At 43.4% G+C, this 17,397-nt stretch overlaps 1 protein-coding gene across 1 annotated transcript in view; it reads left to right on the plus strand.

Moving 5' to 3' along the window:
- TANC1 (tetratricopeptide repeat, ankyrin repeat and coiled-coil containing 1) overlaps positions 1-17,397 on the plus strand; it is a 158,327-nt gene that overhangs the window by 127,543 nt on the left and 13,387 nt on the right. Inside the window, exons 16-17 of the mRNA XM_049773092.1 lie at positions 1,071-1,256; positions 4,006-4,084. Coding sequence (XP_049629049.1) covers positions 1,071-1,256; positions 4,006-4,084 — 265 coding nt within the window. The remainder of the gene's footprint in view (positions 1-1,070; positions 1,257-4,005; positions 4,085-17,397) is intronic.

A 17,397-nucleotide genomic window follows, 5' to 3' on the forward strand; every position in this document is an offset into this window, starting at 1 on the left:
CAGAGCCAGGAGTAATCCCAGTAGCGCAACTGTGCCCCCCCCCCAATAATGTATTTGAGGCAGATGTAGAAGGAAATGTTCCTCACAGTCCTCTAGTGGGGCCATGATTGAGTGTTACCTCACCTCCATTGCCACACATAGACCATGACTCAGTCTGTGCTGAGCTGCGAGGCCCCAGTGCTGAGAGGAAGGCAGGGATCTCACAGTGGCTCTTGCAAGGCATGGTGTGAGGTATTTTCCAGGTGAGATGGACCCTAAGCTGGACCCAGTATTCTGTGGGTCACAACAGGGGCCTGTCTACTAAGTCTTGGACCATTGGAGGTCTGGTGCATGCAGACCACTCCCCTATGCCTCACTGACCTTCTTGTCTTTGTGGCTGTACTGGACATGCTGACTTGTCTTTGGTAAGACGCTATTCAGAATCCTATCCTCCTTCCCTTTTTCAGACTTGGGTTTTCCAGGGCCCTCTCTTTCATGGGCTCTCTGGCTCAAAAGTTATTATTCTCACATAAATTATAGTTTTTCATAGCATATTCAGAGTGTTTTACATTGGAGATACAAGACTTAGCAGCAGGCTTTATCACACATGTCCCTTGGAAAACTCAAATCTCAAAATAGTTTGCTTGATGGGGCTGGAGTAGTGGCGCAAGCGGTAAGGCCATTTGCCTTGCACTTGCTAACCTAAAACAGATTGCAGTTCGACCCCCTGGTGTTCCATATGGTCCCCCAAGACAAAAACGATTTCTGAGTGCACATATAGCCAGGAGTAACCCCTGAGCATCACCAGGTGTGGCCCAAAAATAACAACAAAAAATAAATAATTTGCTTGAAAGGCAAAGGGAGTGTCTGTCCTATGAAAAACTACAGATGCAGCTCAAGTCCTTGACTGTGCGAACCTTATGACAAGTGCTACGTGTAGTCGGTCTCTGCTCTTCAGAGAAGAATTGTAGCTTGAGCCACATGAATGTCTGCAATGGGGGCTGTGGGTAGGTTCTTACATAGCAGGAAGGCACCTTCATTCTCGGGAAGGGTGAGCTTGCACGGTGACCATCTCCCACTCTCACTTGCAGGTAGACCACTTGGATAAGAAAGGCCAGTGTGCACTGGTGCACAGTGCCCTGAGAGGTCATGGTGACATTCTCCGCTACCTGCTAGCCTGCGACTGGTCTGCAGGCCCTCCTCATCCAGGCACACTGAGGAAAACTCAAGCACTGCAGCAGGCTCTGACAGCAGCTGCCAGCATGGGCCATAGTTCGGTGAGTGGTGGCTTCCAGGTTTGCTCAAGAAGCTGGAAGCCCTGTAGGTTGATTGCTTTTGTTTAAGCACCTTCAGAATTACTAGCCTGAGCTGCACCAAAGAAACAATTTGAAAGAAACAGTGTGAAGGAGTTCATTTGACCTTTTATTGGCATCACACACATCCCAGAAAGATGCAGAGAAAAGCCCAATTTCTGATTCTCTCTCTCTCTCTCTCTCTCTCTCTCTCTCTCTCTCTCTCTCACTTGTTTTCTGATCTTTTAAAAATCAATAGAATCCTAGTTCCAAAATTGTCCCATATATCTAAAGTTTTAAAAATAGATCTTCATTGCCCAGTAGCATGTAAAAAATGCTTGCCATCTTGCATTTCCTACTCTGAAGAAAAACTTCACACAGTAATTAAAGAGAGTACTTACACATGGGAGATGTCGATATTCCTTAGCCTGAAGATTTAATTGTCACTTTGTGACCTGTGTATCTGTGAATTTAGTTATTTTTATCTGCTCCCTTCCATGCATTTCTTACTCATTATTATTATCTCCATGCAATGAGAGTTGCAAGTATTAAGTAAGATTCTCCTCCACTAAGACTGAAAGAAAACTTGGGTGCAAAGATGACTGACTGACTTTGGGCATTTTAAAATCAAAGTGTAGCAAGAATGCTAGGGGTAGGGTGCTTGCCTTGCATGCAGCCCATCAGGGTTCAAACCTTGATATCCCATATGGTCCCCAAGCCCCAGCAGGAGTAATCCCTGAACACTTCAGGTGTGACCCCAAAATAAACAAAAATAAAAACAAGAGTTAGAGAATAAGGGATAATCTCTACTGTAGTATAATAAGAGTTATATACATAGTATATATATGCATATATACATACATATACATATATAAATATATATACTACAGTATAGTATATATACTGGGTAGGGTGCTTGCCTATCTTGTAGCTGACCCAGGTTCTATCTTCTGCTATCCTAATCAGCCAAGAATGATCCCTAAGTACAGAGGAATAAGCCCAGAGCACCCCTGGGCATGGCCCAAAAACAAACAAAAAACATACTAAAGTATATACAATGTGTGTACAATTCTGGCTGATTTGGAGCATATAAAATCTGATGCATACATAGAACTGCAACCAACACAATATCATTTAGCAATTGATAAATGATTCAAAGCACTCCAAAGCATATTTAAGAATGCAGCTATCTTCTGTTAAGATAGACATAAGGAAAGATAGACAACTATGAAAAAATGCCAGCCAACTTTCCTCTTCTCATCTTAGAAAAAAATTTTTTATATTTTGGGCCACACCCGGTGATGTTCAGGGGTTACTCCTGGCTATCGCTGTTCCTGGCTTGGAAGACCATATGGGACACTGGGGGATCGAACTGCGGTCGGTCCTAGGTTAGCTCATGCAAGGCAGACACCTTACCACTTGCACCACCGCTCTGCTGCTCATGAATATTTTTAAAATGATTTTGTTACTCTAATATAAAACCATAAAAATGTATTTTAATATCCCAATACACAGTGTGTTAAATACACATGTCTGAAACCGTAGATGGTTAACCTATATATGTCCAAGTATTTGAAAGCCATCAGCAGGAGTACAGTGACTTCTGTCTGACCTCAAGTTAGCCTACCCACGTGAAGCTGGTAGGGATTGATGTGTACAAGCATTGGAATTCAGCGTGTGTGTGCTTCTCAGTCCACCTCCTCTGTCTAGAGCCCTAGCTCTGCCTGTCTTTTGTTTGAGACCAGTTGTGATGTGACACACACTACTGAGTTATCCAAGATAATCTTTCAAAATTTGTAATCACAGGTCCAGAGTAATAGCACAGCATGGAGGGTATTTGCCTTGCACACAACTGACCTGGGTTCACACCCCAGCAATCCATGTGGTCCTGAGCCTACCGGGAGTCATTTCTGAAGACCACTAGATGTGATCTAAAAACAAGCAAACAAAAATTGTAATCACAGATGGAAATTCCCTCTTGCCATAGAAAGTACAGTCATAGCTTTGTAGGTCTAGGCCCTGCACCTCTCTGCAGGTCCACTGTTCAACCTACCACAGAGGATGTGGATCAAGATATGAAAATGGCTTTGTCCTGCTCTCCTGTCCCCTCCTCACAGGGTGAGCTTTTGAGCTGGTTGGTGGCAGAACTGCTTCCCTTTCCCCATGAGCCAGCACTTCTCCCTCAGTCTTGACCTAAACTACATTGTACAGGAAGATCTTTATGGGCATACCACCATGAATATGCCTTATTTCATCTGGTTAAGGTAGTTTCATATATAGAGAAAATGCTACCAAAAATGTTCAGATTAAAGTCATCTGGATAGTATTATTTATTTTCTTGGAAAAAAATAAAACATTCCTTCCTGTGAAAAAATAAATTCACTCTCTTCTGGTGCTTTCTGCAGAAACTGCACTTTGTCTGATCCCCCATGTCCTTCATTGATTAGGCTGGCATATTTGGGTCATGTTGGAATTCATTAGAATTCCGAGTACCTAGTAATCCTGAACAGTGTTGCTGAAAAGCACCAGAATTTTTTTAAAAAAATTATTCTCAAAGTGAAAGTGTGAATAGCATATGAATTATGCTTGAAAATGGTTTTCATTATATTTTCTCTCCTTGTGCAGCATGAGATAATCATGGTTAAAAAACAACACCCTCTCTCCTTTGATACATGGATATAATAAGCACATATGGCTATGGGAACTCATTAAATCACCTTGCCACTTCTGACAGGTAGTCCAGTGTTTGCTGGGACTGGAAAAGGAACATGAAATAGACGTCAATGGGACGGACACGCTGTGGGGAGAGACAGGTAATTATGGTTCTGCTGCTTGTAGTCTGGGCCTGCTTTCTTGATTTCCTCACCCCTGTTTTGGGCTAATTGTCTTAAGAATGACTTGGGGATACATGTAGCCCAATTGTCACTTTGTCACAAGGCATTCAAAGTTGAGAGCTTTTTAAATTTCCCAAATGAGTGGTAAAACTTTTTCCAAAAGCAAATAAAATTGAAATAGTTTTGAGTTAGACTCACAGTTACTCACAGTTATACACACAGCTAATGAGTGTCAACTAGAAATACCTGAAAGCTAGTAGTGACAGCCTTGCCAGGCCTTCCTGCATCCCAGTGTACCTGGCCTTGAGTGAAGTTGTGGTGTAGAAGGAATAGGAACTTCAGCCCCATGTTTACATGAATCAGAGATGCTCAATAAGTAAAACTGGATTGCCTTCATATTTGTCTGAGACCAGGATCAGGCCAAGTGAGTCTCCCTTAGACACTTGTACAGGAAGACCAGGCTACCAGCCCATTTTACTGGCACAGGGTTTGTCATTTAACAGTAGTGTGTAAGAATGAGGGGGTAAATGAATGTAAATAAGAGAATATCTGAGCTGGTTACTGATTGGCTTGGTTAATAGAGATAATGCTACTCTGATATTTTTAGTTGATTGCTATTAGAGGCCAGAGAGACAGAACAGGGGTTAAGGAGTTTGCCTTTGCATGTGGTCCACCCTAGGTGGATCCTTGGCATCAGTATGATCTCCTAAGCAATGCCAGAAGTGATCTCTTGAGCCACGAGGCTGGAGTAAGCCCTGGGCACACCAGGTGTGCCCCCAAAACTACCCATAAGAAAAAGGAGGAGGGGATAGCGCATCTGTAGGACATTTGCCTTGCATGTAGCTGATTTAAACAAATGGTGGTTCGAATCCCAGCATCCCATATGGTCCCCGGTGCCTGCTAGGAGTGACTTCTGAGCACAGAGCCAGAAGTAAGTTACCCCTGAGTACTGCTGGGTATGACCCAAAACAAAAAAAGCCCCCCCCCCAAGAAAAGGGAGGAAAAATAAGAGTTCACATTAGCAATTGATTTTTAATAGATGCAACCAAATATTTGTGTAACCTTTCATTGCCTATTGATTCATGTAAGACAAGTCCCTTTGCCTCTTCATAAAGTTGGGTGAATTGTATCAGCTTTGTTGGACCCTAGTAAAGATTAAATAAGGTAAGACTTTCTTGCTCAATAATGCCCAGTTTGAATTCTCTGAATTCCTTCTCTTTTGGGGTTTGCATCCAATTCTCTATTTTTGCAGGAGGCAAAAGAGGGGGGTGGCCCTCCACATCACCCAGCAGTTATCTAGATACCATCTGGGGTTCTATAACTCAACTCAATCAGTCCATAGCATCTCATATTACAAGAATTGGGAGTACAACCCAGCAGTTCAGATGTCAGCCAAAGTTCAGGTCACTTGAATTTCTGATTAGCTAGCTAGAAATCAGATGGTCCCATAATCCTCTCCTAGGGTTCAATTAATTTGCTAGACTGAATTACTTACGAAATTATCAGTTTGTAGTACAATAGTTTCTCAGTATGGAAGCTTTCCAGACCAGAATTCTTTGGGTTTTTAAGGAGGTATCAGTAATATAAGAATGATTAGAGAGGAGCCGGAGAGATAGTGCAGCGGTAGGGCTTTTGCCTTGCATGAGGCTGACCCAAGAAGGACTTAGTTAGATTCTTGGCATCCCATATGGTCCCCCAGCCTGCCAGGAGCAATTTCTGAGCCAGGAGTGAGCCCTGAACACTGCTGGATGGGCCCAGAAACCGACCAACCAACCAACCAACCAATCAATAAATAAAGTTAAAAAAAAATGATTAGGGGCCTGAGTGGATAGCATAGCAGGTAGGCCCTTTGTCTTGGATAGGCCCTTCTGAGTTCAATTCCCAACATCCCATATGGTCCCCAGAGCCTGCCAGGGCTAATTTATTTTTTTTAAATATGTTTGTTTATTTATTTATTTATTTATTTATTTATTTATTTATTTATTGGTTTTTGGGTCACATCAGCAGCGCTCAGGGGTTACTCTTGGCTCTGCGCTCAGAAATCGTTCCTGGCAGGCTTGGAAAACCATATGGGGTTCCAGGGATTGAACCTAGGTCTATTCTGCAAGGCAAGTGCCCTACTGCTGTGCTATCACTCTGGCCCCCAGGAGTAATTTCTAAGCCAAGAGCCAGGAGTAAACCCTGAGTGCCCCTGGGTGTGCCACACACACACACACACACACACCCCAAAAAAGGAATGACTGATTAACTCATTGACCATAGGCAGTTGAGTTATAGTCCAGGATAGTTTTCTTTCCTGGGGGAAAGTCTAACCCTCTCATCATATGGTTGGTTCTCCTGACCACTAGGATTTCCTTAATGGTTCCCATGTTATTTCCTTATCAACATAACAAAAGATGCCTTTGTCACACTTGAGAAACCCTGGGGAATTATGAGTTCTGTGCCAGAAACTGGACCTAAGGTTAATGTGTCTTTTTTAATTATTTTTATAAATCTCAATATCTCAGTCTAGGGTGAACTCAAGATTTGCCCTAGGATATTTTCTTAACAAATAACCTAGATTATTTCAAGAAAAACCATCATCATGAGAAGCTGTCCAAAATCTTTCTGAGGGAGGTACCTATGACAAAGATGGAATTAAGCACATGTATTAAAAGTGGCATTGACGTTTTTTTTTTCCTGTGAAGGAAAAGGACTGCATATGAGGGCACTGTTGCTCATTCACTTTTGTTTCCTATGACCAGATCTGAATTTCAGTATCTGCTTTCTTGGTAGCCTGCTAGGTCAGCGGTAGATGAGACAAAACTCAAGAAGCAGTTTTCTCACCTTCCTCTGCCTGTGTTAGGCTGGGTTTACAGCCCAGGGTTAGGGTCTTTAAAATTTAAAACAGGAAGTAGTGAAGCACTGTTTCCCAGACTTAGAGGCTACCACCTCACTTGTGTCCAAAAAAAAAAAGGCAAAAAATCAAAACACCTGTCATGTCTTTGTGTACTTTTCAGGTTCCTTCAAAAATTACCACACCAATGTTACCACTTTAGAATCTCCTATTTTACAGGTTAGAAATTTAGAAATCTTTCCTAAGTTCCAGAGCATCTGCCAATATAGGCTCCACACTGATGTGTGATGTGTGATGATTGTATGAACTGCAGGTTTGTGTGCAGGGTCCACATTGTTCCCCACCAGGCCTCTTGGAATAGGATGTGTGAGACTGTTGGTGTGGTCTCAGGTCAGCTCAGGGACTTGTCTCTCCAGCCGAAAGCTGATGTGAGCCATTCTCTCTAGCTCTATTTTACTTGTCAGGGACACAGACCATTGTTTTGCTTCCTGGCTTTGTTAGTCCTCATTCCTGGGTGTGGTCAGTAGTGCTTTGTGTCTGAAGCACTCTGGAAAGGAGCTTGTTTGGCAGGGTATTGGAAGATGATGGAACTGCTGGAACCTTTATTTCTCTTCATCTTGTATCTCAATACACGGTTAGTTATAAAAAGTTTGGCTGTACAGTACTAGCTGATGGGGTTCCTATGTAGTGGCTGGGGCGGTTGGTTTGGTGCACCTTCCTATCTTTGAACAGCTTGTTTTCGCGCAGCTACACCCTGTTATTAATACAACTACCAATCATTTCTTATTGGCAACCATATTGCAGAAATTGGGAAAGCTAGCTTTGTGCCCTGGAATCCTCTACTTTCCTGCCAGGATTGTGATCCCATCATAGCTTTTTTGTGTTGCAGAAGTGTAGTTTCCATGTCTGTGATAGATTGGAAATCTAATCACAGCTGACAGCCAGGGGGCAGACAACTTGGTCCCTAGGACACCCTGCATCACACCTACATTAACCCAGGCCTGTCCCTAGAGGGTGGTGTGTGGGGCTGGGTGGGTGGATGAGTGGGGGGAATTCCTAGTTTGGAATTACAGAGACCAGAAAGTATAACGGGGTTTTAGAACTTTTTCCTAAAATAGTAACTTTGCCTCATCACAGTTAGCCCACTGCTTTTCACAAACTTGCAGACTAGTCTGTGGCTTTGGGAGAGTTTCTCTTCTGCCTATATCTGTGCATCTGCCTCTGAGAACAGGTGCTTCTTGTATCCTTTGGATGTAAAGAATCTGACCATTGAGAAACCAGAATCCAATAATTTTCAGGCTACTCTGGGGAAACAGGGAAGAAGATGGAATCTGGTGTATGTCCATTTAGCCCTGTGCCCTCAGGGTTGCCCAAGTCTTTACTTCATGTCATTCACAGATTTAAGTAGTTTCAAAATGTCAGCAGTCGGCAATGTAAGAGGGACCATGGGATGCTGCAGTATCCTGGGAGTGTGTGGGGTAATAGGATCTGCTGGCATCCTTGAAATATGATTTCACTGAGTTTCATGTCAATTTGATAGGAGTCATCTCCAGCTGAGATGATGGGCCCCTGCACTTATGACCTCCTGCTCAGAGCTTTTTATTTTAGGGGTGAAGGACTACCTTCCCAACAGTGCCAGAGAAAGCCAAGAGGTGCTTGGGATAGAACCTGGGACCCTGTGATGCCAAGCTTGCATTTCAGCCCTTTGAGCTGGTCTCCAACACAACTTTTTTTATTTGTTGTGGTCATGGTGGTATTTGGGCCACGCTTGACCCATGCCCCAGAGCTTACTCCTGATTCTGTGTTCAGGGTGCATTCTTAGCATTGCTCAGAGTACCTAATGTACCTAATGTGGTTCCAGGGATCAAAAAGGGATGACCATATGTAAGGCAAATACCTTAAACTTTGTGCTGTCTCTTTAGCTCCATCTCTTACATTTTTGTAGAGGAAATAGAGGTCCTTTTATTTCAGAATTTACTCTTTAATTTTGTTTTTTAATTGGGGGCGGAGAGTTATGGCTATATCTAACAGAGCTTAATGTCACACTTGGTGGTGGTTAGGAGACCAGGTGATATTTGGGATTGAACCCAGCCTCCTACATGCATAGCGTGCACTCAACCCATTGAGTTTCCTCTTCAACCCAACATTTGATATATTATGTGCACATAGGCCTGTATTTTGAGCAAAGCCTTTTACTCCTGGGCCACGTTGAACTTTCCCTCCAACCTTCTCATGGGACTTTACTTCTATGAGATTTGGTGTTGATATTGGTAACTGGTTAAAAGGTTCTTTTACCATAGTGTGGGCTGTAGGAGGATAGAAATGGCCCTGTGTCTTAGCTCCTCTTTTTATGAATAGAACTTTCTATGATGGTGGAAATGCTTCCTTCTGTGCTCTCTAGCCTGGTACTCAGAGGTCTGATTAGTTGTTTGTAACTTAGGTGCTGACTATTAACAGGAGAAATACAGAAAATAAAGCTGTGTGGTTTTAGTCTAAGGGGCATTTGCTTGGCAAAAGCAATTAGGTATTGTCATTGTTAGAGGGGATCTGGTCTATTTGATCCATCACAGCACAGGTTTTAGTTGGATTCTGTACTTCCTTTGCTCCTTTTCCCAAAATAATCCACGTGGCACATGTGTTTAGAGTGTATTGGAGGCTGAACTGTTTTTGTTTTTATTGTTGTTTTTGGTTTTGTTTGGACCACACCTGGTGGTGCTCAGGGCTTACTCCTGGCTGTTCTCAGAGATTACTCCTGGAAGACTTGGGGAACCATATGGGGTGTCTGGGATTGAACTTGGGTTGGCGATGTGTAGACAAGCACCTTACCTTGTGTACTATCACTCCGGTCCTGAATTGTATCTTTGAGAACAAAACTTAAGCAATCAAACAGAATGACTGTCCCTACCTTTATGTCCTTTGTATCTCTTAACTTGACTGCCAACCCTTCTCCATGAGTTGTGCCCACACACTGTTCATAAGCAGCCATTTCACCTGGACTAGCTGCCTCTTAGAGGCCTCCCACAGCTTTAGAGCTGTTCCATCTGCACAATTGGGCCTAGGTTTCCCCACTAGGAGGAAGCCTGACTGTCCCTGCCCAAAGGGCTACCTCTTCCTTCAGTGTTTTCTGGGCTCAGCCATTAATTAGAAGTACTTTCTATGATAGATTCTTTTATGCTCTTGCTAGTTTTGTGGGTCACATATTGTAATTCTTAAGTACTGTCTAAAGAAGTTTAGTCATAGTGAATATTATGTTTCTGTTCATTGAACTTGATTTGCCTCTGTTTCTCAAAAGGTTTGATTTTCCTGACTCTAAATCAAATAGGTTATTTCTCTGTAATCTTCCTACCTTTTTTTGGCATGTTGGAGCAGTTTAGTCCCGTGCATATGGCAGTCACAGGTCTAACTCTGAGAAAATTCAGAACTACTTCTGAAACCTGATAGGATAGGATCTAGAACTTTTTTTTGGGGGGGGGGGGGGTAACACCCAACAGCACTCAGGGGTTACTCCTGGCTCTATGCTCAGAAATCGCTGTTGGCAGGCTCGGGACCATATGGGATGCCGGGGTTTGAACCACCATCTTTCTGAAAGCAAGGCAAACGCCCTACCTCCATGCTATCTCTCCGGCCCCAGAATCTAGAACTTTTTCAGTTACAGAGGCTCAGGCACAGCCTGTCAGCTGGGTTTAGGTCTTGGGAAAGGGGGTTCTCACACCTGTGTCCTTCCTTACTGAGTTATAAAGCTGAGCAGTGGGCTGGATTTCCTCCTTGGTATTTTCAGTTTTTTCTCCTTGTGTTCATAAAGCTGCTTCAGTTCCCAACTCTGTGACTTTGCCTGTACTCATGGAGGGGAGACCTGCAGTTCAACTGCAGATAGATCTAGGCTGGGGACCACTGGACTGTTACACTACACCACATGCCCCAGAGAACAAGATGCCTTATTGTTGGGTTAAAAATGATCCTTTGTTCATTCAGATTTTACCTTAGGTATTTTGGAGAAAGGGCCATTCTTTGATGGTAATTTAAAGTAAAATTTAGACTTGATTTTTGGCACTCACATGTAAATATCAGGGCAGCATTTCAGGTCCAAGACTAGAAGGAAATACATTTGTCCATCTTGTTAGGGCACGTGGAGAATGTGCATGTTAAGGAGTTTGTAAAATGTATCTCGATGAGAAGAGCTAGGTAGAATGCTATTGATACTCAATTAGGAGATACAGAGCATCTCACCAAAACTGCCAACAAAACTGTTGTTGAAATATTCTTGTCAAGTTATTCCTTCATTGGCCAGTGTTTGTTTTATAAAGTGAGTGGAACTGGATTTTTTCCTGTTGGAACAAAGAGGTAAAAGTATGAAAGTGCCTCAAGGCCCTGAGGGAGGAGGTGTCCTCCACAAGAGACAGATGCTTCTCCAGGACAGGACTTTGTTGGGGAGGGACAGGCAGAGTTGGACATTGGAGCAGGACAGGCTGGGCTCTGTAAAGAGGTTAGTGGAACCTAGGGCTCAAGAGCGAGGATGTGGTGAAGTACAGGTCTAGAAGCAAATGTTGATGCAAGAAATAATCCATCCAGTGAAGTGGTACAAGAAAGGGCACTCATGCAAGGAATTCAACCACCCAAGTTTTATGCTCCTAAGAATGAACACAGCTCAGTGGAAGAAGACCGAAGAATGAGCCTCTGCCTTCCTCAGACCCCTACTTTTACTGACAAGAATCAGGCCCCACCCTAGGGTGAGAGAGGAATACCAAGTAGGGAATAATTCAATATCTCATCACCAGATCGCACTCTAGGATGGAGTATGAATATTGATTAGGGTATCAGTAAACCAACAGATATGGGGTTACTCAGACAGTGGAGGGGGATTTGGGAGTGAGAACTAAAGGGACTGGTCTGTTCCTGTATCTCTCTCAAAGACCGATTAGGTTTGCCTGTGATGTGTAGGTTCTTAAAGCCACTTCTCTTTTGGGAAGAGAGTCAAAGATCAGCCTTCGACCCTTGTCCCTTGTCCTACAGGGTGGATGGGGCAAAAGGCTTGGAGCTCAAGGAAAATCTACCAAGCACATCTCAAGTGCAAATGAGTTTAGGTAAAAGAAACTTTACCTAAACTCAGCTCATTATCTTTTTCTTGTTTCTTTCTTTCTTTTTTTGGCTTGTTTTATTTTTTTATTTTGTTTATTTGGGTTGTTTGGGGGGGGGGTGTTTGTGGCACAACATACCTGGCTCAGGGCTTCCTCCTGGCTCTGTGCTTACGGATCACTCCTGGTAGGAATCAGGGAACCACAAGTGGTGCCTGGGCTCAAACTCAGATCATTCCTATGCAAGGCAAATAACCTACCCACTGTGCTATCTCTGGCCCCTCTTCTTATTTTTGAAGATTATAGAGTCCATGGTGTTTTAACCGGGTCCTTCCTAATAAGCTGATGAACATTCATGACCCTGCTTTTGACATAAAAGAGTTGTAGTTGTCTACCTGCTGGTGACTTAGTGCCTCTTTACCTACAAACACTGCTATTTGTTCTTAGAATCAATCAGTGCTGCAAGGACCATATGTGGTTCACCTGCACTCATACAGAAAAATCATTCCTTCTCTCAGATTCCTAGGAAATATATTTATATTATTTCTGCCTCTTCTGATAGTGGATGTGAGCTTGCTTAGACTGCATTTTGAAAAGTTCTTTTTTGCACTATCCATACATAAACTCCTGCATTGAGCCATGTCTACCTCAACACATGCTCAGCCCTCTGAGGAGAGACCAGAACAGTGCTTGTGCATGCTTAAAATAACTGGGAGTGTAGGAAGATCTGTCAGAACCGGGAGCATTCTATGCACACTTTAGAAATGACAGCTGTTCAGCACTGTGATCTTCTGATAGATTTTTAGAACAAACTCTGGATAAAATGTGATTTATGTTGTCTATGTTTGGGGAAATTGCTTTTAAATGAAATTTGTTTTATTTATAGTGTATTCCTCAAAGGAAATGAGAAGGCATACTTGAAAGAACACATATAAAAATGGGAAGAGGGCTTGGGTCATGAATAGGATCCTAGAACCAAGCTCAAGGTCCTGACTGGCTACTTTTCTGAGCTTCTTTTTGGGAAGTGGTGAAAAGAGTGTTATCTGAAAGGAGCACAGATAGATAATCGTCATGGAATATTATTCTCCTTGGTATATCAGATCTTCAGGAAAAGAAAGTGTTTTATGGTGCTTTTGTTCTAAAACCACACTCACAGTCTGATTAAGTGTTTTTCCCCATCTGTCTATTTTGGTTTGGGGGTCATACCCAGTGGTGCTCTGGAGGTCACTCCAAGCATGCCAAGGGTTCTGTATGATGCTGAAGGTGGAACTGGGCCTCCCACTGGCAAAATAGTATGAGCTCCAGCCCTATGAGTGAATCCCTGGCCCTGGTTAGATATTTTTCAGGGAACTTCATAGAGGCAGCAGTCTAGGGTTTAAGAACTTGGATACCGACCTCTATCTGTGCTTCCTACTTTAGCAAGTTACTTAACTTCTTAGTTCTTATTTTTGCCATCAAATCGGGGTGAGTAGTACTCACCTTAGAGAATTTAGATGCGTATTAAGTAAATGTATGAATTTGAAGTGACCTGAATTATCATATGGAAAGCACTTGACATATTTTAGTATATTATACAGGGCTGTCATGATTTCCCTTTTTGACTGAGAGTTCATGGTAGAGTTCCTAATTCCAACACCTCTTATTTGGCATAGATGATGTCACCACTGTGACTTGGTTCCTTCAACTGAATAAAATGGACACAGTTCAAAAAATACTTGTCAAAACTAAATAATTCATCCACGGTATTTTGCATAGAGCTCAGCAGATGTGTGTTTGACAGTTGTTAAGACCAGGGTTGTGGTAATTGTTAATGCTTATTATAATAGATGATTGATATATGCTTATGTTTGTTGTGTATGATGCATGCTGTGTGATCAACTATCCCAGTGGATGTCTAAGCAGTCGAATCTTCCTGTGACTTTGCAGTTGCTTTACAGATAGAAAGGATAGAAAAGGTTTTGTGTGGCAGGTGAAGGCCTGTCCAGTGACAGTTGCACATTATATTTCTTCAGTGAATTGGCATTCCTTGGCAATGTGGTATCCACACAGTAATCACAGCATGTCTTTACAAGCAGATGTGCAGCACATACAGAATGTTCTGGTGCTTCAGCTCTTGCCTTGTGTTAGCCTCTTACAGCTCGTTGGGGAACAATTGAGATGCCAGGGGTGGCTGTATAATGTTGGGATCCTAGGCTTGTTGTCACACAATACAGGTTTCTTTTTAAACCCTCATGCCTGCAACAACCCCCAGAGACTTGCTCATGTAGAGCCTGTCAGGAAGGGGCAGAGCGATCAGGATTGTGTCCTCAGTGCATTTAGCAGCACTGACCTTCCTGCTCCTGAGGGGACCAGGTAGCATCTATCCTGGCTCAGCTCAGTCTGGGGTGGGGATACAGGAAGCTTAGTGTTCTCCAACACAATGACATTTTTCAGTAATAGTAACCTTCATTGTGTTTTTTCTTTTTCTTTTTTTTTTTATCCTTTACATTATTGTGTATTACATCAAAAAAAAATGCCCCATCTTTGTGGAGGAGAATTTAATTTAGAGCTAGGGGAAGTTTGTTCTTCTGTCTAATGGAGGCCCCCTCCCCTTCCCTTGGTGAGGGAAGGAAATGCCAGACAGAACCAAGCTGTGAAATCTGGCTTTTGTAAACTTGGTCCCTGTTCTTAGAAGGTTGCGGAGGGGCCTTATCTGACCTCGTATTGGAAGGAAGGGTGTTGCTCTCATTCCATCAAAATTAATTGCTCCTCTCATCTCTGACACCCTCAGTGGGACAACCCAGCCCCCATCACTGTTAAGTCCCTAATGACCTTTTAGCAGGTAGCTACTGACATTGACCTGTAATCTGGTCTTTGAACAGCATGTTAAAAATGTACTTGTCTGCATGGTCCCACTGTTAGGGCACTTCCCTTGCATGTGGCTGACTTGGATTCATATCCATCTGGTACCCCCATCACCTCCTCACCTAAGTCTTGCGTCTAGAACAAAGAATAAGTCTGTGCACCTTTGGGTATGGCCCCAAAGCAAAACAAACAAACATGGTTGTGTTGTCTGAAAGTAGGGAGTCACTTGTGTTTGTGAGATCTGTTTTATTTCTCACAGATCTCTGAAATGGGCACAGAAGTCAATGAGAGAGAAAGTGGTCCATTGAGGCTGGAGAGTGACACAAGCTGTAAGGAGTCTGCCTTGCCCACCTTAGCCTAGGATGGACCACAATTCGATCCCCTGGCATCCCATATGGTCCCCCAAGCCAGAAGTGATTTCTGAGCGCATAGCCAAAAGTAACCCCTGAGCGTCACCAGGTATGGCCCAAAAACCAAAAATAAGAATAAAGTGGTCAAAGTCTTGAGCACCCCATATCCCCAGGATTGTGAGCTACAGATCTGCCCTACCTAAGATGTTTTTACTGTCCAGTTCCTTCAAGGCCCTGTGCCTTGAAGTTTTTAGAAATCAAATTTTGCCCTCAGAACATTAATACATAAATTATATTTGCAGGCAGTCTCTTTTGGGGGGAGGGGAAATGTCTCGTAATCAATATTCAGGGAGACCCATGGCCACTCTCAGCAATACTCATCCTAGTGCTGATATGGAAGGGACCACATGGTGCTAGAATAGAACCCTAGGCCTCCCCACCCCAGGCATTCACTCCAGCCCTCTGAGCTACCTCACAGGCCCAAACCATTAAAAAAAAATTTTTTTTACTGCAATTTTTAGTCAGTTCAGAATTGTGCATTACTTGAGTTTTCTTAAAATGAACTTCAGCCATGACAAAGCTGTGTGTGCTCTGAAACCAGGACTGAAAAATTGCATATGTAAATGCTTTCAGAATCATCAGAGAATAAAGTGCATTTTGGGGGGGATTTTGATTATAAAACTGCCATCTATGAGTTTTTTGCATCTTTAATTTTGCAAGTAAGAAAAATAGTGTACAATTTGAATCTTAAAGACGTGCCATGTTCACTTTGCTTTTCAGCCTCTAGTTCATACCAAATCTTCCTCGTTCAGCTTGACTTTTCCTCGCTGGAGAACAAGGCATCGCCCCCAGCCCATCACTCTTTCTTCAGCCCTAGTCCCTTCACCTCTCTTATTTCCTGGTCAGGTGGGGTGCATTGACCCGCATTAATGTCTGGTGATCTGCGCAGAGGTCGTCCTCTCAGCAGAATGCTTGGCATTCCTGAACTGAGTTGTGCCTTGAGTTTGTTTGTTTAAATATGTGGTTGACTATGCTACAGGCTCCCTTGTTTCCGAATATGGTATCCTTAAATCCTCTGGCCTCAGAAACTTGAGATGCACTCTAGCCTTGGGGTCCTGAGTAAAAGGGCCAAAAATAACCACTCTGAGAGAGCAAAGGAGAGACAGGTCCTGTTGTTTGTCAGCAGCTTCACTGGGAGCTGGACCTGCCTGTGGCTCACGTGCGGCTGTAGGCTGACAGGCCCAGCAAGAAGTCCACACCTCTTCCATATGAGGTCAGTCACCAACCACACAGCAATGAAGGGAGAGCCCGGGTGGCGCTCTTGTCCACTCCTCTGCTGCCCCTGGCCCCTCTGGCGCCTCTGTGAACACTCAACCCTATTTTTAGTGCTGAGCTGTCACTTCCGATGAGCTGCTGTTGTAGCAATTCGGTGGCAGCTGCTGCCGACATCCCGACTTAGATGCCCATGTATAATGCAGGCACATTTGTTTACCACATTAGGAAAGGATAGATGTTCCGGTAGATCAGCTGCTTCAGTCTCATCAAATTGAAGGATCCTGCCTGCTTTCCTTTCCATGCAGCCCTGCATACATGCAGGCTATTCTTTCATCCCTTGGTTCATGTCACAAGATCCTCTGATAAGAGGGGTGAGAGATCCCAGAATAGTTGATTCAAGTGTCCAGATCTCCAACCTCATGAAACCCTCACATGTTGTGTAATGATCCACTGGAGATAATATTCATAAATATTCAAGGGCCCATGGTTGTTTAAGAATTATCAAATTAAAAAAAAACGTAACAAAAATAGAAATGAAGCCCAAAACGATGGGCATGTCCCAGGGCAGCAGGGACCATTGTAGTCTACTGTGGTATAGGCAGTTATGCCTTGGCTCCTGGTTTTGTAGCATGTGACTTTGGGAACCCTTACTTCCACCCTCTCTAAGCCCCTTCTAGTTTGCTTTGTTGGAGAACTTGTCCAACAAAGTTCTTGAAGCCTGCTGTGTCCTTTCCTCTAGGGGCGACTCTGCTTGACAGAGAAGGGGCAACTGGTTTTAACTGTTCTGCAACTTCACTCTGGGAATGTGGCTTTCATCTTCCATGTATGACTCTGGATTCCATTTCTGGTACCCTTCTCAAGCAGTGCCAGAGTTCAGCAGGGTGTGACCCCAAAGGAAAACATCCCCAAAATAAG

This window comes from Suncus etruscus, chromosome 5 (genome assembly GCF_024139225.1).
Source record: "Suncus etruscus isolate mSunEtr1 chromosome 5, mSunEtr1.pri.cur, whole genome shotgun sequence".
Lineage (NCBI taxonomy): Eukaryota > Metazoa > Chordata > Mammalia > Eulipotyphla > Soricidae > Suncus > Suncus etruscus.